This window comes from Mchenga conophoros, linkage group LG15, assembly GCF_057382185.1.
Source record: "Mchenga conophoros isolate Kocher_MC1m ecotype Shallow Benthic linkage group LG15, M_conophoros_male_GT1.1, whole genome shotgun sequence".
Lineage (NCBI taxonomy): Eukaryota > Metazoa > Chordata > Actinopteri > Cichliformes > Cichlidae > Mchenga > Mchenga conophoros.
The window spans coordinates 15115535-15137378 of record NC_140540.1 but is presented as its reverse complement, the minus strand read 5'-3'; the positions used below and the strand labels follow the sequence as shown (position 1 = coordinate 15137378).

Sequence of the window (21844 nt, the reverse complement as noted above, 5' to 3'; positions counted from 1 at the left end):
GCTGGTTTTACCCAATTTGATAAAAAAATGATAGCTTCAAAGAAATTGCTCATTTACACAAAAAATGGAGTGTATTAGATAAAAATTATTCAAACCATTGCAATGAACTCCCTGTAAATACCAGGTTCTAAGATTGTGGTCAATGCCATTGAATGTCGGGCTGAGGCCAAACAGGAAAAATGATAGGTGACGTCCAATAACTCTTTGGCGACATGGCTGGTTCAATTTCTCCAGATGTTACTACCTTCTTTTCAGTCTCCTCTGGTTAAATAAAAACAATGTAAACATCACTGCAAAACACTTGATAGTATTAAGTTATTTTAATATTAATCCAGTTACCAGAGGAAATAGTAGAATGATAAAAACAAGGTACCAGTTACATTGCATTTCCCTTGTATGCACTCCATTCTGCAAACTGACCCCTGGGTCTACAGTATCTTCACATCATTTGTGACAGCAATGAGGCATCAGAATCATCCATTCAGTGTTCCCCAAACATTCACATCAAAGCAGTCCTTTTACAAAAGTACACAACTGACAAGTTGGCTTGAAAAAACTGATTTAAGATTTTATATATATATATATATATATATATATATATATATATATATATATATATATATATATATATATATATATATATATATATATATATATATATATATACACACACATTTTTTTTTTGCCCAAAGTTCAAAACATTAAGTAAAACATAGTGTGGAGAAAAAATTCTAAAACAACCCACAGCAGCATCTGATTCTTTCATTATGACCCAGAATTTTGTCTACCTGAACCCTAACTGATGCTAGCCTATGTGACATGTTAATATATTTTAAATTAAACTAAAATGTATGCAACATGTTTTGACACCATCTTAAGCCACATAAAGACCCCTGCTCTCCAACACAATAGGTTGCTAGATAAACATCTGGCTGCTGCGACTGAAGGATAACCCAACAAATGGTGCCATTAGCCTGGATAAAGTTAAATAAGGGACAATATCAGTAACGCTTGGGAAATAATGCCTAGCTATTAAACTCGTACATTTTCCATGGTCATAGAAACCCTAAACTGGATGCATGGGCAACGTATGGAGGTTTAAGGGAAAAAAAAAGATAACAAAGAGCTGAAGAGGCAGTTTGCAGGCACTCAAAACTTCTCTGACCTAACGAATCACATGAACCCCTTGGGGGTACCTTGGTGTAAGAGTAAAAACTGCAGAATCCCTTTCTGTACCATTGCTAATAAAAATAAAACTAAAAAGAACTGAACGGTAAAAAAAAAATTAATAAAAGAAAGAAAGATGCACACAAATAGACAAATAGCACCACAGAAAACGTGGTCTTAGTTCCCAGTTTGGAGCGCTACACCTTCTGTGCAAGCGGCTGCGCTCCCCGCCGACCTGACTTCATACGGCTACGTGCATACACCCGTAGGAAAAGTGCCAGGAACACTACAACGACACCAAAGCCACCTACTAAGGTAACAGTGTGACCGTAAAGGAAACACGAGAGAAGAATGGCGAAAGCTTGCCGTAAGGTCATAATAATGGTGAAGACGGCAGCACCAAACTGGCTGATAGTGTAAAAGATGAAGAGCTGACCGCATGCCGAGCACACGGACAGCAGCACGGCATGAAAGGCAAACTCGGAGTGGCGGGTCATGAAACCCAACGACTCAAAGAAGGCACCCTGCTCCAGCAGCGACCCGACGGTGAAGAGGCAGGAGAACAGGTTGACTCCAAACATCATCTGCACTGATGACATTTTGTACTTGAACAGGTTGTCCTGCCAGTTGGAGGTAAAGCTGTCGAAGACGATGTAGCCGATGAGGATGATGACCCCGCTGAAAGTGGTGACGGTGGATGGATGTTTGTCGGTTGTGCTTGAGAGCAAAAACATGCTGACGCCAACCGAGATCAGCACAGCAGTGAAGTACTCCCAGTATTCGTAGCTTTTATGGGACACGATCTTGCCCATGAGCATGACAGGAATGACTTTGGAGGCCTTGGCCAGGACTTGAGTGGGGAAACTGATGAACTTGAGGGCCTCGTACTGGCACCAACTGCTCAGGATGTTGGAGAGCGAGGCGAAGGAGTACTTGTACATGGGTGCTCCATGGCGAGGCTGCTTGAACATGACGCACCAGATGCCTGACACAGTCAGAGCAAGGATACGGTTCATGAAGACCAAGAACTGCGAGTCCTTAAATTTCTCTCCCTCCTGATCTGTAGTTGCGGCTCCGTAAGAACGAGTCATCACCCTCTCCTGGAGGACTCCCCATGTCAAATATGAAACCTAAGATAAGAAAAGAAGTTTATTCTTAACACTGAGTTAAATCACTTTATCAAATAAGAGCGTTAAAAGAGTTATTTCAGGTGGTGTGAATTCTGACCCCAGTTTCTGCCACTGTAGTATTAAAAGCAGGAATCACACTACTACTACTCAAACCCTTTACTCTTTTTACATTTAACCGTGTTACTGTCAACGGCTGAATTAAATCCATCATTTCCCCTATTATAAACTCACTGCCTGTATATTGAAAGGAAAGCGGAAGTATTCAGGCCCTTTACTGAGTACTTAGCTGAAGCTTTGAAGTTTTGTACACCTCGTTTTTGGAAATGTTTTGCCATTCTTGACTGCAGAGTATCTAAAGCGCTATCACAATGGAAGATGAGTGTCAGAAATTTGAGATCTCACCAGCGATGTATGTTTCTGTTTGAGAAGGGGGTTCAACTGTGCCGCTCAAGAGTTATCCCAAAGCCACTCCAGTGTTGTTTTAAAGTCACTCAGACAACACTGGAGTGGGCTTACGGTCACTCTGTTTTTAAACAAAGAGGAGAGCCTATCTGAGCTATCACTGGGTGAGAGGCGGGCACACCCTAAGCAGCCATCCCCGGTCGCCAGTCTAATTCAACACAAGTGAAATTTATGGTCGAGCAGGTGTGGCGTGTTTGCGATCTGCTTTAATCTGAGGATGTCCGGTCTGCCTGTAGTGAGCTCTGTTATCAATGAAGGCAGAGAACAAAGTATCCAGTACAACTGGTCTGTGACGACATTACCATCATGCCGCCTTTAAAAAAAAAAAAAAAAGAATTATACAACCTTCACTCCTTGAACAAATCTTGTAAATAACTAATTTGTCTGCATGGATCAGTACCTTTATTGCTGTACTGCACTGTGCTGGATGTTGCTCTAAATACAGTATCGACAAACAGTGGCATACTTCAACCTCCAAACATTGGGTCCTCAGAAATAGGACATAATGTGGTAGCATTAGCATATGCAATTAATGACTGAAGGTTTTGGGGGAGGATACCTGAAGTCCGGCAGCGCAAAAGATTAACTTTAACGCCTGTTTGAGTGTTGAACCCGAATCAGCCTCATTCCTGCTTGCTGCAGACGTGTCATCCAACAAGCTGGTCTTGGCCTCGTTTCCAAACACGCAGGTCTTTATGAGAGGAAAGCAAAACCCACTCCCTAAATAAACGTGAGAAAGACAAAAGCCCAAGGAGTTTTAGATCAGCAGCTTTCGTGCATTTAAAAATAAGACAGTAAAATTCTCTCAAAACCCGAACCTGTTTCTGCATAATTGGTGCGCTTGAAATAGCTAATGAGGAGGTAGCCAGGGATGATAATGGTTGAGTATCCCAGCATGTTGACGAGAAAGCGGAAGAGCCAGACATCGTGCCAGCCATCCAGCAGCGAAGGCTCTTCTGCAGTCACAGCGGAAGGGAACAGGAGCAACACGAGTGCAGGCCAAATCCTACAGGGTGACACAAAACTACCAATCAGGCTACATAACAGAAACAATATCAATGAGAGTCTGCTGGTGATTACAGCTTATACACATAAACAAGACAGCTTACATTACTTTCTATTTTAACAAGGCTGATGATAAATATTAAATGAACAATACACAAATGTTGTTTATGTCTGCTCATTTAAGCATCTAAAATTAAAGCTAATTTGTGAGCATTGCAATGGTTATTCAATTTTCACGCACTTTCATTAAAATCTAATCAATCCTCTACACGGAGTAGCGATTCTTAGCAAAAATGAAAACATGCCCGTAAAATGACATATGTGACCTTGTCCCCAATCACAGTTTGGGTGAAGGTTTGATTAAACTGACGAATACTGCAGAAGAAGACACCATCACATTATGCATCTTCACAATATCTTTAATTAATTATCTTTCCCTGATCTGTCTGTCTGTAGGTGGATCCGTCTATTTACAGATCCACCTATATGACGGAACCACTACACCCTTATTCTCCAAACTGGGTTATCAAGTCCTCAAATATCTCCCTTTCTCTGAAACTAAGGGGGATTCTGCCTTCCTTCCAGACCTGAGCTCCAAAACTATGGGGCAACTTACCACTCTCTGTGCATTTAACTCTGTAGCATCCTGTAAAAAAGCAGCTTTCTCTTGAAAATAGTTATAAACTTAACTTGCTATCTTTTAAATGCAGTTTGTAGCATGTTAAAACATTTAAAAAAAAAAAAAAATAGGGCAGTTTTTTCAGAAAACCTCCTCCAGAGCCATAAATCCCACCTTAAAACTTTTTTCCAAGCTAATAACATAATAATAAAGCATCAAGCATAGTGTAGTCTGGTTGTGGCTACAGCATGAGAGCACTGGATGATGAAATGAGCTGATGGAATCAGTTAAAACAACCAACTTGCTAACTGAGCCGTGAAGACATCAGATGTTCTTCATCACCCATTCCCACAAACAGCTTAAGTGTTACTAATGACTAAAGGACACCTGTGGTGAAACTCAGGCTTCCTGTGAAAAGGTGTGTTCCTTGCCGACAACAGCACTGAGATGTATCCCATTTGGAGTGAGGCAGGGCCTCCTCCTGTGGGGGCCTGTGAGCCCGGCTAACACAGAGCCTCTTTGTGTTGGGACTCTGCAGCGCCCTGGTCAGCCAATAGCCTACTGCAGGGAGACCTGGGCCCTGAACAAGAAGCTTATTACATGAAGGAATGCACTGCACCAGACAAGCCATCCTACATGCTGCTACGCCATAGACACACAAACAGAGAAAATGAGCACTTGTTTAGATTGACGTGTGCACATATATGTACCACTAAAACTGGAGCAACAGGTCTTCATTACAATAACGGAACTGTTTCTCCCAAGTTGCTAAAAAAAAAAAAAAAAAAAAAAAAAAAAAAAAAGGCTGGTGGGGTAGATGTAGAAAGTGTAGAGTGGAAAAACACCAATACTTGTACCAGTATTAGGTATTTTTCCATAGGTGTTGGAACCATTTATTAAACCTTTAATGAATGCACACATAACTCTTGGGCTAGTTGCAGTAAACTGACTTAGATATGAAACATATTTCAACATATTTGCCTGCAGACAGACACGCCCACTATCAAACGGCCGTAGACTGTACAGAAAAAGCGGACTCTCTCTCTCTCGCTCGCTATAAAACTAAATTAACCCATTTATGGTAAAGGCTGGCAAACGAAAGGGTGTTTAGGTCGGACCGTTAGTTGCTAAATTAGTGTAAGCTAATACCAGTTCCGTAGGCTGCTTACAGCTTCAAAAATCTGCCCCCGTAAGGCTGCATCACAGAAAGGTTCACCGTGAGCTGAATGAGCCCATACCTCAAACTCATCTTCAGCGTGACACATTTTCCCAGTTAGCTACACTTCTGTCTGAAAAATATTACCTCCGTGAGAAAGAAGGCATTTTCCCTGCACTCCGTGGCCGACACCCGGCGTAGCACACACGCCGACAGACTCAAGCGTCCCCGCTGTGACACACCATGAAGCCCCGTGGGTCCGCCAGGTGAAAAATGACTAAATAATGAGATGCTGTTTTCTTTCAGGCTAGTCGCCTTTAGATCAGAGGTCTTCGACTTTTCCTCAATAGCCGATGTGTTCACTTTAGCAGGAAAGGCCACCTCCTCTTTACTCAGCAGCATCACCACAGGATGCTGGCGAGAGATAACGGCGCCCTCCCGGCGGCCCTGACCCCTGTCGGTGTGGAGGAGGAACTGCAGAGCTGTTGGGCTATGACGTGCACAGACAGCAGGGCACTGAGTGGGCCCACCATAGCCCTGTGATCAACTATTGTGATTGGAATGCCATGAATTTTCACCATGGTGATCTTTTGTCCAGTATATCCACCATCTCTCCTGCGCACATGTCCAAACCACCTGAGCCTCGCCTCTCTTTGTCTCCAAAAGGCCCAACCTAAGCTGTCAGTCTGATCTACTCATTTCTAATCCTGTCCATCCTGGTTACGCCCATCTTCAGCTCTGCCACTTCCAGCTCAGCCTTCTTTTTATCAGTGCTGCTGTCTACATCATCGTCTTGTAAACTTTCATACTATTGCTGCTGACACTTATCCTGAGCCAATCCTCAGCCCTGACACTCATTTACACTCACTCCACCTTGCTTGCACTCTCTCCTGCACTTCTCTTGTGCATTGTCCTTTGCTTTGGATGGTTAACTCCAGAAGTAATTAAACTCACTTCCACACTCTTGCCTTTCTTTCCCCCTCTCCTCTTTGGCCAACAGTAGCACAAGTTTCTCAACCAATCTAATATTGAAATCTTCTTTGGGCCAAGATTTTACACCAGATGGTGGAAGCTATAGTTTGGAAGTATTCTACTCTATACTCCGTGTTATTCATTTTAAAGCTTGACATACATACTATTTGTCACATTTTAAAGTATAAATATACCATATCTATAAGATGGCACATGAGCCTGAAATAATTATCTGCTCTAGTTAAAGAAATACCTAAATTTGGACCAAAACATATCATATTTGTGGTGTAAATGTAAATGCATAACATAAGAAAATTAACAATTCAAAGATTCAGATCTTTGAAAATGAATCAAACAAACAAACAGGGGGAAAAAAGATTAAAATGTAAAGATACAGGTCTTTACTTTGATGCCAGTGCTTCCCACTGCTCAGTGTCTGAAAATCTTCATAGTCTAAACTTTTAAGCTGTTGTTGTGTTTCTTAATTTGGCTTTTCCCCCCCCTGCTCATAGAGATGACTGTCTGGATGACATTCCTTATTTTTATTGATATGTAAGTAAATACAAATAAATGCAAAAGCAGCAAACAGATCTTCTCTTCTTTACATGTAATGACTCATTTCTGCCGTTTCTTGGAAACATGAAGCATCGCATATAAGACGTGACATACCGTTTTTATATGTATATATAAGAAAAAATGATTAAAATGTAAAGATATATATAGTTTTTGAAGAGTTCCAGTATAAAAGACAGTAAACAAGGCCCAGACAACCAAGACATCCACTCTATGCATCTCTGAAGAAGGTTAAGCTGTGCTGGAAAGCCTTATGCATGAGGCATTTCAAATGAATCCTACTTCATAAACACATGCACAGTAAAGCACTTCCTTCATGCCAGTGAGTGAGCATCGAAATAGGCTGCTGTCATTGTTGCTGATAAACACATCTGAGCTGCTTCTTCAACGACGCCACAGTGCCTGCCGTACCCCTGACTCACTTCTAAAACAGGTCACCAGTAAGGAATTCCTTTTATTTTCACGCAGGGGAATGTGTGCCCTCGTTCCACTACACCTCAGTAGTAATTCCTCCAACGTTTGTCTCGTCTTTGTTTCCTTCTGACTGCAAAAGTGAAGAGAGACATTCCGTCATAAAAACAAATTCAATACAGCAGCTAATCATTAACTAAACCAAGATATTACAGCGAAACCGTATTTCAAGATATCACATAATAGCAGCTGATATATTTATCTGAATAATATCCCACGTAGGCTATGTCCACATAGGTGGATGTCTGCAAGAATGGAAATTCCGGCATTCCATTAGAAAGAAATGTTATTTCCAGGAGTATTAGTCAGACCTGATGAGATAATTGACCTGCTGAGTGTATTACGCATACTATCATCATAGATGTTGATTGAGAAGGATCGCACAGAGCGGAATACATGACTTGAACACACCATTTTTAAAACCTTTTGCAGCACTAGCATGGTCTTTACTGTACATAACACAACAGTATCAGTTTTCCAGATTACACTTGAATGGAGAAGTAGACTGGTATAGTTTCATAACTCTGTTCTAGCTACTGACCACAGAGGTTTGTCGGTTTGGTAGCTGTTGCCATAAGTTTTGTTTGTGCACATGTGATAATGAAAGATGAGAAAATCCCATAAAATTAACTGTTATATTCAATATAAAACTTGAGTTGTGCTTTGCAACCATACAGCTAATTTGACCAGGAAATAGATAAAGACAAATCTGCAGCTACTGCTTCTGCTGTCATGTTTACCTGGTCAAAGGAAAGTAATTTTGTAATTGCCAGGTAGTTAGTCAGGTCAATATACCTGTATGAACATGAAGTGAACCTGTTCTGCGGTGGGTAATGTGTTTATAATAGAAATCCAACCAACTGGAATTTCCACAGTTCCACCGGTCATTGTACTGTAAGACCCACAAGGAAGAAGCCACTTACAGGAAAACAAAAATAAACCATGTTTCCAGTCAGCTGATTTTTTGCTGTTAGGAGCATTCCTGTACAACATAACATTTAATCATCTCATCTTTACTTTCATTTAAGTGGAAGCTAAAATATATCTGCATCACCTGTCTCTGTGCGTATTTGAAACACCTTCTTTTGAGGCTTTCAACAACTTGGAATTGCACATGTAAGACCGTTGGTAAACCGTGTCAGGCTTGTGCACGTGCACACATTAGATAGAGATGCATGCTTGAGTAAGATAGGACACCCTCTTTCAATTCTACGGTTTTACATATGAGGAGATTTAAAAAAATCCAGTTTTTAATCAGGTTTTAAATTAGGTAAACAGCCTCAGATGAACAGCAACACGTGGCATACTGGCAGCATGTGAGAAATTCGGTATTCCCCATGATTCCATAACTTGTAGAAGCATTTTTGTTTCTATTTCACTATCACCCGCTCACATCGTTACGGAGGAATTTTGCCTCTCCCTTTTTACAACGTTGCCTCAGGAGGTCTGTGGGGATTCGTTTAGGCCCCGCCTAGGCATTTGGCAGGTTCAGGTCTGGACTTTGACTCAGCCATTGCACTCCCTTGATTCTTTTCTGTTGTAGATTTGCTGCTGCGCTTGAGATCATTGTCCTGAATAAGCTTTAAACGCTGAAAAGATGGTGTCATGTTCGGCTCTAGAATACTTTGGTAAACAGAGGATTTTACAAGTGACTCAGTGAGTGCAAAACAAACTCAAATCATGACTCCTCCACCACTGTGCTTGACAGCTGGTCTGCACAGTTGTGAAGAAATGGCTGTATAATCCTTCCCAGATTTGTCCTCCTCTGTCATCATGTTAACACACACCCTAAGGTTTCAGAGCAGCAAATTACCAAAGCTTCTATTTTCATAGAGGTGCTTACACTTGCCCGTGCTACTTGACTGGCTGCTGTTTATCTATTTAGTTCCTAAAGACGTCAGACTGTACTTAGTTTTTCCACACATAAATAATGAAACCGTGCCACATTTTGTAGTTTATCTGAAGCTGTATTCAGCTAATTTTAAGATCTGATTAGTTTTTTTATTAAGTGCTGATATGTAAAACCTTCAAAATTAAACACGTACTTTACCATGACTGTTTTTGCAATTAAAAAAGACAACATTCATGAATTTCCTGTCTTTTTATTACAAAATAAATGAACTCTTAACTAGACAGGCCAGTGTAATTACACAAAGAACAGTTTCTGCTGATGAAAGCTAGGTTGAGATAAATAGTTTCACTATTCCAAGCAAAAAACAAAAACTACAAATCAAAAAGATCAAGCTGCATTTCCTGTTATATACATTACATTTTTAACCACTTGTCACTTTTTTTTTTTAGCAAAAGCAGAGATGAGAATAGTTTGTTTTTTGCAGGATTTACATTTTTTTAAATATCTGTTCACACCTCTGATTGCATTCTTCCAAAAATCTCTTTTATGCACTACAGTGAAAGGCCACATTTTCAGAGTTAAAAACAAAATTTAAAAAATGAAAACTTACTTCAATTTCAATGCAAAGTCACTGATAAAGTTTGAGAAACCGAAACTATGCATTTTGCATACTCTATTTGTAGCCACTGAAACCAGGTCAAAATGATAAAGAGGTAGATTTTTTTTGTGGGCACTGAACAGGTTTAGAGACAGTCTGGTACTCACAGTGAGGTGGGGTTTTACAGCTGAGTACAACCATCTCCAGAGGCATGCAGAAAGAAGCAAAATAACCAAGCTTGTAAAATCTTTCAATTAAGCGGTACTACTCTGTTTAATCAGAGCGAAGTGAGATTTATACTGTGCACATACTTGTCTAAGCATATGTATACTAATCAACAATGTTAGCTCAAAATATAGGTTTTTAAAATTTTTATTTATATGAGCTGCAGTGAGGCTCCAGACAATTAGAGGACTGTTGTTCAGCCCGTGACTCAGCTCAAAACTTCACGCCAACCAACGACCTTCCAGAGATCTGGATGTCATCAAAAGGAAATAGAGCCAGAATCTGAAAGACAAGAACAAGAAGCAGGTCAAACTTTACTGATCCTTAAATAATGATTAGAAAAAATACCAGAGAACAGCATTTATACAAGCGCTGCCGTACAGATGACTTATCCCTTATCTAAATGTCTTTCTAGGAAACCCAGAACTAAGCAGAGCATTTAGAGCACAAGAGGTCAAAATTGAAACCATGAATAGTGTTTGTCTGTGAGCTTCATACAAACTGGAGTAAAATAAATGAAAACAAATGAACCAAATCCACTTCTGCTGTGACTACTCTGCTTTTTAAAAGAGTACCAGGTCCCCTGCTTGTATGCTTTGGTAGGTTATTCTGAACTGGTAGGTTAGTGATGTTAAACCACTTAAAGAGTAAACGAAGAATGAGTTCAGTCAGGCAGTAGGAGGAGGCTTGACAGATTAGGTTTGTGCGTTGAGTTAGTGCACAGTTACCACTGAAAGTCTGCAAAACATACATATTGCTGGTTTTGTTTTGTGGGTTTTTTTTTTAAAACAGGATTTAAGTCTTATTATTTAAACTATGTACAACAGTGCATTTCAACCCTTAATATTTGCTTACATCATCATTGCCGTCAGCCAAATCCAACGCCGTCTCGTCCTCCATGTTTCGCAGCATTTTGTCGGCGCCATTCTGACAGAGGATGGTGGCGATGGTGGCGTCCTGTCTCCCCACCGCAAGATGCAGGGGTGTGCAGCCATTAAACATTGCAGCGTCCACGTTGGCTCGGCTGCCGAGCAGCAGCTTCACAGATGTGATGTCATGCAGCTCCACAGCGAGGTGAAGAGGCGTTTTGCCGCTGGTTCCTTCCTACGAGGGGAGCGGACGAAGAAAAGCGATGAGAAATTCCACAAAAAGGGCAGAAATTCATTATGAAATTTAAACAGTTTCACAGTTTTATTTTTGCAATTCCACATTCTTGAAATCAGCTAGTAAAAAGGTCAAAGTACATTCTAATTAGAATAATGAATAATTCAATACATCGGACGTGAGGCAGACTGATATGTTAGGCCACTGATTTAAACTAAGAGGAATGTCTGGGGTGGTTTCGGGACTGCCACGTTCCCTACCATCAATAGAAAGTTAAGAGCGGCCGGCTAGTCTGACCTAATCATATCTCAAATCTAATTATGTCTCACTGAATCCTGCAGGAAGCCCCGAGCTCAGCTCATATCACTATCAGCATTGCACAGGTGCAGCTGATTTATGATAGGAACGCAACATAAGGTCCCGATGTGGTAAACACAGTTTAAACAGGACGTATGTGATTATAAATGCAGACATATGACTGGATTAAACAAGTACGGAAAGCCCTCTTAGGGGAAAAAAATAAATAAAGACTGCAGCTTTGCTTCCACAAAAACAAACTCTTCATCCGGTCCTTCAACCTTTTCCTTTTCAGTGTTATGAGTTGAAGTCTGCAAGTGGAGCTGCACTGTTTGTGATCATTTCAGGCTGAATTACACGAGTGCAAAAAAGGCTTTCTGTTTAGTGTGAATTCTGCCTTTATGCAAAACTTAATTACACAAATACAGCTCATATGGTGCATTGACTTGGGGGGAATCCACAGACTAACCTGTATATTCAGATCTGCGCCCTTTTTGATCAGGAGCTTCATAATTTCATGTTGCCTGTTCAGTGCAGCCAAGTGAAGACAGCCAAGACCTGAAATTACAAATGTTGTCTGAAATCTGCAATGTGGAGCTCACTTTTAGGTCAAACAGTTTTTACAAACTTCAAGCAGAATACAGACCAACACTGTATCGATACAACACAAAACATGTTCTACATCAATGCTAAATGTGGGCGTTATTTCTTCTGCTACTGTCCAAGAAAATCCTCATGTATCTTTTAGGAGGACATCAGGGAAAGACAAGCTAGTTAAATATTTCTGCGACATTAAAATGTAAAACAAAAACAAAAACAACTTTTGACTTTAATGCATAAAAACTCGCATAAACAGATTTAGTAGCAGCCATGACTGTTTTCCCCTCACCTCTCCAGTTCTGGGTCTCGAGGACCGGAGCCAACTTGCTGGGAGAAACGTCTTTGGTCATCTCGGTTGCACACTCTAACTGCCCGTGCTGGCAGGCCACGTGGAGCGCCGTGTTCCCGTCCTGGTCCTGCAGCTCTATGCTGACCTGTTTCTCCATCAGACACTGCACCACCTCTCTCAGGTTTAGGTAGGTGGCGAGGTGCAAAGGGCTCTGAGGAACAAAACAAAAACTTTACCTGTGTGTCTCTGGTCAATATAAACAAAAACACGTCAGAAGTTCATATTTAAGTTGAGATGTTAAATAATCTACTAAAATGTTGAGTTGATATTAAGCAAAGACACACAAAAAAAATACTAGCTGTCCATTGATTCATCAAACATACTGACAATAACAGGTTGATGGTGGTCTTATATATTTCTTCAGCTGTTGTCCTTATACCCTGTCACTTCTCCTTCACAGCTGCAGCTTCCCTGTATTTCCAAGAATGCTCTTATCCTCATTTCTAACTCCTCATTATTATTTTTGGACTCTAGTAGAGTAGCTTAGCATGAATGATGATTCTGAGCGTTAGAGTAATCCAAAGCTTCACTAAAATTTCGGCTCATTGAGATTACTGACCTCATTATACCAAACTTTTGCCATGTTTAATGTGAGCACCCATTACTGAAGTGGTATAAATATGAGAGGAAATAGGTAAAAGTCTAATAGTTCCCTTTGAAAATACCCAGAGCGCAGGCCTGTACCTGCTGCATTCAGGTACAAGTGAGGAAAACCCTTTCCGAGAAATTGAGTTTTATCTTTAATCCACAACAAGTGATGCGGTTACTCTGCACTGTGGTTTACTGAGACTGCTGTAGGTGTAGAGTATGATAGTGCTGTCTCTCCCTCCCTTTTTTTTTTTTTATGCGTTTTGCAATTTTTTGTGTTATCAGAATTTTGCTGCGAGACTGTACTCACAGGACCACGTGTTAAAATATGGCAAAAATCCCTAATCCATTTGTTTTCCTTTTCCTTCAGAAATGAAGATGCATTTTTATTTTAAACCCCCTGGGTTGCAAACAAATTTCTTCTTGGTAATGTGTCCAAATGTGAAATCTTAGAATGACTACTAAGAGGAAATTAGGAAACCAAAAGAGCCCAGCACAGAGCTAACTGAGTCACTACGTGAAGTGCTGAGTCTCAACTTCATATGTTTCCTTTTGACAGTTCTGCAAGTTCAAGTTAAGTCTCTGGTCGGACTTCTTGAAGGACTGGAACAACTCCTCCACCCACATCCACACAAGGATACACTCCACAGCTCCCTGTGGTTCTATTTCTACATGAAGTAGAGGAGGGGAGTTTCCATTCAAAGTCCCTTATGAGTTAACACTGGAACCACCCACAGTGACGTCCCGAGTGAGGACGGACTGCAAATAAAGAGGAACAAGAGTTCTCTGGAAGTACAGAGATATAAATAAAGCCACCGCTTCCACAATCAAGGTGCAGATGAGGAAGTATTTGTGGATTAAAAAATTCCAGCAGAAGCAACTTGTAGGACCTGCTGTACCTACCTGATATAAATTATTTTGGATGTCCAGGACTTCTGTTGGGAATATCTGTATCAACTCCTTAGCAAGTGGTGATATTTCGTGGATAATTGCTAAGTGCAGGATTCTACGGGAGTGAGAAAGAAAAAGAGAAGATGAACATTAACCGTTACGTCTGGAAAAATCTGCAGCCCTACTTTATCTCAAATTGAGCAACTTACCCCCCCTCAAAAAAAAAAAAAAGCAGTGCTGTGAATTTCAACAAATGTTGCCTAACAATTTTCCTCGGTATTCATTTCAAGAGACTACCTCGAAATGTAACACTTAGTGGGCTGAATGGCAAGACTGAGTCGTTGGGGTATTGAGCAATACAAAAAAATTCTAGACAGCACAGCAAGGTGCTGGTGGTTTAAAAAAAAAAAAAAAAAAAAAAAAAAAAAAATCAAACATCTGTGAGCAGATATAATCGCACAGGCTTCAGTTTAAACGCTTACAGCAAAAGACAAAACAAAACAAAAAGCACGCCACCCAAAAAAACACAGTGGGAAGTTGTAGCAAACAAATGTGTGCGCAAAGCAGGAAATGGAACTGAGCATTAGTGCTTAATTTAGACTCAACAGCAACATAGCGAGGGCCCCATCTGGAAAAGGGATCTTAACAGATTAAAATCAAAGTTTGAGGCTTCAAGTTCTTTAAACTCACTGCTGAGTCCAAATTCTGCGGACATCAGGTTTTATCTTACGGGCTTGAAGCGTTGATGTTTTACTGCTGCACGATTCGCCGCAGCAGTTACTTCTCTGTTAGTTTAGCAGCGAGACGTTCTGCTTTCAGAGTAAATGTCATTTAACCCAAAGCTGGACGCCGCGGGCTGCTTCAGACGCAGACAGAGTGGGATCAAAAGTTCCCACGACGTCTCGCTGTACACTCAGCTTTGAACACTTACAGTGCCACATGTCTAATTATACAAAGTAGTAAACAACGTGGCATTTATCGATTTGTTAAATGGTAAATTTGGTTACTTTATTTCAAAAGACCCACACCAAAGGGGGGAAAAAAAGAATTCAGTTTTATTTAGTCACAAATTTAAAATATCAGCGTTTCAAAAACTAATGTGCAGCGGTAGCGATAATACAGCTGCTTTTTTAAAGTGATCAGTTATTGAAATCTATAAGGATTAATCATGCAACTGAACATTTTGTTTGCAGCTACTGACACTGAGAAACAAAGAAAAAAAAAGATAAAGTACCTGCATAAGGTTTATTTTAAAAAGGTGACAATATTTTACGCTTATTTTTGGCACAAAACAAGGGGAAAAAAAGCATTTCTTGTAGTTACTGCCATAAATACATAAAACGTATTACTACTTTACTATTATCAACACCGATTAAGCATATAAGTTGGCTTTTTTTCCCCACTGAATTAAATATCTTTGGGCTGTTTGAGAAGAAGCAATGAGGAAACAGATGTGGGGCATTTCTCACTGTGAGTAAATTAGGAAGGCTGCAGGTGACAAAGTGCATGATTCCTTGTGCATTTCTAGGAATGTAAAATTCCCAAAAACTGTAGAGAAAATGAAAATAAATGTAAAAATACAAAGCTGCTTGTGAGTGTTAATCCATCGCTCGAGTACCCCAGTAATGGTTAAGATGAGAGGATACTGCACGAGAAGCCACATTACATTTTTGTGATGCTTAAATGTCAGCTACGTCTGCAGACTGATGGAGCTGCACTGACATAAACCTGTCAGCAAATGTCTTTGTGTGAAAGGGACTTCCTGGTTTGAGTAAGACTTGAATGAATAAGAACTTTAAAAAAAAATCCCACAGGGGAAAATTAGTGTTTGCATGATTCTGTCAGTCGAAGCAATGCACTGTGGTGTGTTTCAGGTGTTTTTTTTCCCCCTCCACCAGGTATCTATAGTTAGGGTGTGAGAATGAAACCATGTGGCCCCAACAATCAGCAAGCGGAAATGAAAAGAGGTCAGAGACACAACAACACTTGTGCAGTGTGATGTGACTACATCAGGATCACACCGGCTGGTCGTGGCTGCAGGATTCATTAAATCGGTCTGCTGGTTGATGACGCTGCAACTCTAGATGAGTGGGTCACATAAGAAACAAGAAGGTCTGCATGGGCTGATAAGATTGTGTGTGTGTGTGTGGAGGTTGAGGTGTTTAGATTGTGTGCAAAAGTTTCACTGACTCAAATTGAGAAATGAAGAGCAGCGAAAAGCCGCTCAGTTGCAAATGATTTTTTTAGCTGTCTGGAAGAAGGAAGGGGGAAGAAAGTAAAAAAAAAAAAAAAAAAAAAAAGCAAAGGGGAAAGAAAGAAGCCTGTGAGGAATGAAAACATGCGTACACACTGTCCTGTCCTGATCAACAAGTTTCTTGGATGAAAAGCGGGCCACACAGCTACCTCACAGCATGTGCTTTGTCTGTGCTGCATGGGGGAAGTCCAGACCTATCTGTTTCACTTCTGTTTTCTGACTGAGAGTCGACAACTCAATGGAGACCGGTCACATATGCGACAAGGACAAAGTTCATTATAAAAGTCTGCAGTATCACACTCTTATGAAATCCCCTTTAAAACCTGTATCGCCATGGGAAAAACTGTGCCTGAAATTTAATGTGATTTACAGACTCCAGCTGCAGTAGAAATGCCATTCATGACGATTTTAAGTTCATCAGCTTACAGCAGACTTAAAAAAAAAAAGAAGAAGAAGAAAAAAAAAAAGTGAGAAGCTACTACCCTGCTCAAAATTAAACCAGCAACTATTCTGGTAACCTTTAAATTATTCTGTGCAATATTTAGAACAAATACACAAAAAGATTTCTAATTACAGGTCACCAATTATAAAAAAATATATACTTTTTTTCTTGTTTTAAATCATTTTGAATCGTACATTGTCTAATAAATCCCCATCACTACATATCAGGCAGTGATCCAATTAAAACTAATGTGGTGGCATTAATGTACAAATCACTAGATAATGGAAATGATAATCATAAAGAGCTTTGCAAACTAACTGTAGGATATTGCCAACCATATCAACTAAGGATAAAAATCACGGGTGCCAAAAAAGCTGGTGAAACCTCTAAGAGAGAAACAGTTAAAATGCAAAAAGGTTTGTATTCACCCACCAGTGTGCAGCAGCATTCCTTTCAGCAAATATTCTAGCAAGATGAGCAAGAATTTTTTATTTTTGATGGAAATTAAATGAATAACAATTAAAAACCTACGTGTCTCCATCCTCTGTAATAGTTGTAAGCAAGTTCTCCTCCTGCTCCTGCTCAGAGAGTTCAGAGCTCTGTACTTGCTGGTTGCTGCTGGAAATCGTGCAGCCCTCCACTATATCCGACAGGCTCTCTACCGTGAGAGACGAGGAACCGTAGGCTGAGTCCAGCCATTCCTCCCCGCCGGAGAACTTGTCCCTCGGCCCGCTGAGGTCATTGCTCGGCCCCCGGGGCTCCTCCGACTTCACTATGGAGCGGTACGAATCAATGCCTGAGTCTGTGCGGTTATCCTCCGGCAAGTGTTCTTTAGTACAGTCATGGCTCGCCATGGTAGTGCTGCTGTGGTGATGATGATGGTGGCCTCGCTGGGTTTCCCCCTCCCGCCTTCCCCGAGGATTTAAAGGCTTCCTGCGGGCGCTGTAGCCGCTCGGTGCTCGGTGATGTGACCGGACAGCCCGGTGACACCTGTGATAACCGCCGCACCGTCTTCGTGAAACCAGAGGAACGAGCCGCTGCGTATCATGCCATTAACCGACAACACTGTGCCCTCTGTGTAGGAAGAGGCGTTCACTTTTTACCGATTTAACGCGTTTTAAAAAGTTTCGAAAACATGGTGTATCGGGTTTAAAACGAGTGAAACGAGACACTAACGACTACCCGTCGACTAAATATCCGGTAAATGCGTGAGCTCCAGGCGGAGAGCATATGAGCAATGAAAGGCGAGAAGGGGAAGAGCTGACATGTGAAAGGCAAAGCTGTTTTTGTCACGCGGGGGAATCCCCAGTGGCGTGATCGAACGCACACACACAGTATGTTCCCTCGCGAACACGCGCGCGCAGAAACGCCGGAGAGTCGGGTGTGAGAGCGGAATTACTTTGTGATTATCAAAATAAAAGCACACTATCTAAGGCTTTGTATATATATATATATATATATATATATATATATATATACCCATTGATGACTTTCCATTTCGTGTCTTCTCATTTTTTTTTGTTAAGTTCATTTATTAATAATATAGCCACAAATCACAACAGCAGTCTCCTCAAGTGGTGTAGAGTAAGGTAAAGACCCTGCAATAATACAGGGTAAACCCCAAAATTAAAACAACCTCCCTGGGCAAGCACTTGATGACATTGGGAATTAAAAAAAACTCCCCTTTAAAAGAAAGAAACCAGGCTCATGGAGGAACAGTCATCTGCAACCATCTTCTGAGAGCGAGCGGAGGAAGACGGGACAAAAGACTAAATACTATGGAAGAGCGTCAGAGATTAGTAGTAACTAATGATTAAATGCAAAATGGAGTGTGAGTACATAATGAGTGAAAAAGATGAGTGAAGAAGAAATACTTAGTGTATGGGAAGCCCCCAGCAGCCTAGGACTATTGCAGCATAACTAAGGGGGGATTCAGGGTCACCTGATCCAAAAGAGTGCCTGTCTCCTGAATCCAAACTGGGAGCTGGTTCCACAGAAGTGTAGCCTGAAACCCGACGGCTCTGCCTCTCATTCTACTTTTAAATATCCTTGGAACCACAATTAAACCTGCAGTCTGAGAGCAAAGTGCTCTATTAGGATGACATGGTAACAGTTCGCAGGCTTCTGACTAACTCTTACTGGAATTTATTTTCAGGGGCATGTCCAGAGGGGGGCATAGGGTGACATCTGCCCCCCCCCCCAAAAAAGAAATGACTGCTTGTTAATCTTGCAGTGCTAAACATAGATAAGACCTGTTGTCTAATGTAATCATGATATCTACAATCACGAGGTCTGGGTAGTGGCTGAAAGAATGAGATTGTGGAAGAAGTTCAGTAATTTGGGAGGGATTTGGAGATCAAAGTGATAAACACATTAATAAAAAATAAGGAAACGACTAATAACTATTATTTTTAAAAATGATAATGATTCTGAAGAAGGACGATTCTGTATAATCTTCATTTTCCATTAAGTGCACTTTGATGCCTCGCTGCACAGTCACAGTGGAAAAACCCCAAAAGTCAAGGGGATAAGGAGGAGTACAATCAGTAGCTTTTCCCACACCCTCTCCTTTTCCCCCATCGGTCTTTATCTAAGAGTAAAGTTGAACTATTAAACTCCAGCTTCCCTCAAATGACTTCAGTAAGCTCATCATTCATTTCTGACTGTCGGCAGTGTCAGGAGAATCCCCGCTCATGGGTTTTTGCAAAGTTGAAATACCTTTAATGCAGATTAGTGTCTATTCACATCATCCAGTGCAAATTTCACTTTGTGGCTAACATGAATACATCTTTAGGCTAAGAAATATGAAACATGATATTCGCTTACACAAAGAGTCTGTCATATAACATCATTTATATTAGGGCATAGAGCTACACCAGCCTCAAATTGTATTTACTTCTGATCAAATATTCTGATTTCCAGCCTCCCCTCTTCCACCCAACCTGCCCTGTTATTCTTCTATCCTGTTCCACCCCATTAACGATTCCTGGAAACACCCCTGTTGCGCGATATGGCAGCCTCGCTTCTGTCAGTCTGCCCCAGGGCAGCTGTGGCTACAACCGTAGCTTGCCTCCACCAGTGTGTGAATGTGAGAGTGAATGAATAGTGGCATTGTAAAGCGCTTTGGGTGCCTTGAAAAGCGCTATATAAATCCAATCCATTATTATTATTATATCAACATTCAATGAGGCCAACAAACGCGCAAAATAAGAAATATACAAAATGCTTAATAACAATACCCCCCCCCCCCCACACACACACACACACTATGAAATCAACCTTGTCTAGTGTGCTAATAAAAAAACAGTAAATATATAATCAAATAAATGAACTGTGTTGGTTTGCATTTCCAATTTTTGATGTTTAAGTCTCAGTTGTTCTGAGAACCTTAGTCTTCACTGTGTACCACAGCTGCAGGGATACTGAAAGCAGCAACATCACATACAATAACGAAAAATGAAACAATAGAATCAAAAAACCAAACAACTTGTTTATGTGATTATTCCCCGCTTGAGTTGTGTGATTATTACTGCCTCTGAATGATGCATGAGCCCATGCACACTTTCATAAACAGCATTAAATGAACTGCTTTAACAAAACAATTACTCAACTGTCAATAAAACCAATTAAGTATGCAAAATCTGACCACAGAACTAAAACTTGCTAACACAATGACATGTTCCTTTAAGCCCTTTTGGAGCATATGCAGGCCTCACATCTTCACAACTTGTAATCCTGGTGACACCCTGTGCAATACGATTTACCACAGAGGCTCCAAATACTTTGGAAGGTATGCTTGTCTCTACATGGACTAATTACATCACCACAATAGCATGTGTGCAACATGCACTTATCAAACTTCACATGTGTGCAGTAGATATCAAAATAAAGTTTGACCGCGGGTGTTATCTGAAGCATAGAAAGGAAGGAAGTTCTATTATTTTTGTTTGAAAGACGCCATATAAAGTAACCTTCATCCGGTGTGCATTTACAAGATCAACACAAAGCCCATTTGTGTTTATTTATGATTTTTTTATAAATAAACCTGTTGGCCTATTCATTAGGTGAGATAGTTGAGCTTATCAGTCTGAGTCTGTCTGCGTCAAAACAATCACTCGGAACTGTGCAAGGTGCACTCATGAAACCTTATTGATGTGTATTTGGTATCAAAACAGCGGGGGAGTTCAAAGGTGAGCGTGGTTCAGAGCACAATCACAGTAAAGTGTGATAATCTAAGTATGGGATCTAAGTCTGACTTACATAGAAGTATCAAATCTCATTAATGTACTCATTCAGAACACAACAAGCATCCCACTGTGATACTCCGTTCATCTGGCTTTTATTTTTGAAGTCCACAGCGGAAGTCTCGGTTTTCAGGCTTGTCACTGGTAGCAACAATAAACCACAAGCACATTATTATTCATTGAGCTTTAGTCCTTTTTCTAAGAAGCTGCAAAACCAGAGCTTGGTTTATAGAAAACTCATTTTGCTGGATTTAAAAGTGAGGAGACATTAAACATGAGCAGCTACTGATATGTGCTGAGGGGTCCTGTCTGTAGCAGCAGGAGCTCACAGTGTCAGTCTGTAGTTGTTTTGCATGCTTTTGGGATTGATGCAGTCAAATAAACAGAAGAAAATATTCAGAGCTTTTCTTTTTTAATCATCTGTATTTTTACTTTTACTTTTTTGAGACGCTTCCTGTGGTTTGGCCTTTAGAGGGCTCACTTACACAGCTGCTTCTGTACTTTAATGGGAGGGGGGTAGGTCCATGATGAAAACAGTCTACAACATAAAACAATGCTGACTGTTAGAGGGAAGCATTTAGTGCTGTTAAGAGTTACCATCTGTTTTTCTCTACTGTTGTGTTTACTTTTTCCACTTTACACCAGGAGTCCAGTCCAATGTCCATACTGTGCTCTGTGATAAACACAGGCCGGTGTTCCAGGATCATACAGGAAAGTGTTCTTGTTTAAATAGGGCTGTGCACAACAAAAGCAAGGATAAATATTCAGTTTTCCCTACTTGGTCTTCTTATGGTCTCTTCTTTCACAAAAAACAATGAAATAATGACAAACGCTTTGGGGCAATT

At 40.6% G+C, this 21844-nt stretch overlaps 2 protein-coding genes across 2 annotated transcripts; both read right to left on the bottom strand.

The window, feature by feature from the left end:
• Positions 1 to 647: 647 nt before the first annotated feature.
• slc35b2 (solute carrier family 35 member B2) lies at positions 648 to 5989 on the bottom strand. The gene is made up of 4 exons (XM_085247611.1): positions 5687 to 5989; positions 3578 to 3765; positions 3319 to 3479; positions 648 to 2297 (listed from the first exon to the last, which is right to left on the bottom strand). The coding sequence occupies exons 1-4, from the start codon at positions 5704 to 5706 to the stop codon at positions 1365 to 1367; spliced, it is 1302 nt and encodes a 433-aa protein (XP_085103737.1). The 5' UTR covers positions 5707 to 5989; the 3' UTR covers positions 648 to 1364.
• Positions 5990 to 9641: 3652 nt separating this feature from the next.
• nfkbie (nuclear factor of kappa light polypeptide gene enhancer in B-cells inhibitor, epsilon) lies at positions 9642 to 18106 on the bottom strand. The gene is made up of 6 exons (XM_085246719.1): positions 17287 to 18106; positions 14072 to 14174; positions 12521 to 12731; positions 12101 to 12189; positions 11086 to 11334; positions 9642 to 10512 (listed from the first exon to the last, which is right to left on the bottom strand). Exons 1-6 carry the CDS (start codon positions 17607 to 17609, stop codon positions 10444 to 10446), a joined length of 1044 nt encoding a protein of 347 aa, XP_085102845.1. The 5' UTR covers positions 17610 to 18106; the 3' UTR covers positions 9642 to 10443.
• Between the last annotated feature and the right edge of the window lie 3738 nt (positions 18107 to 21844).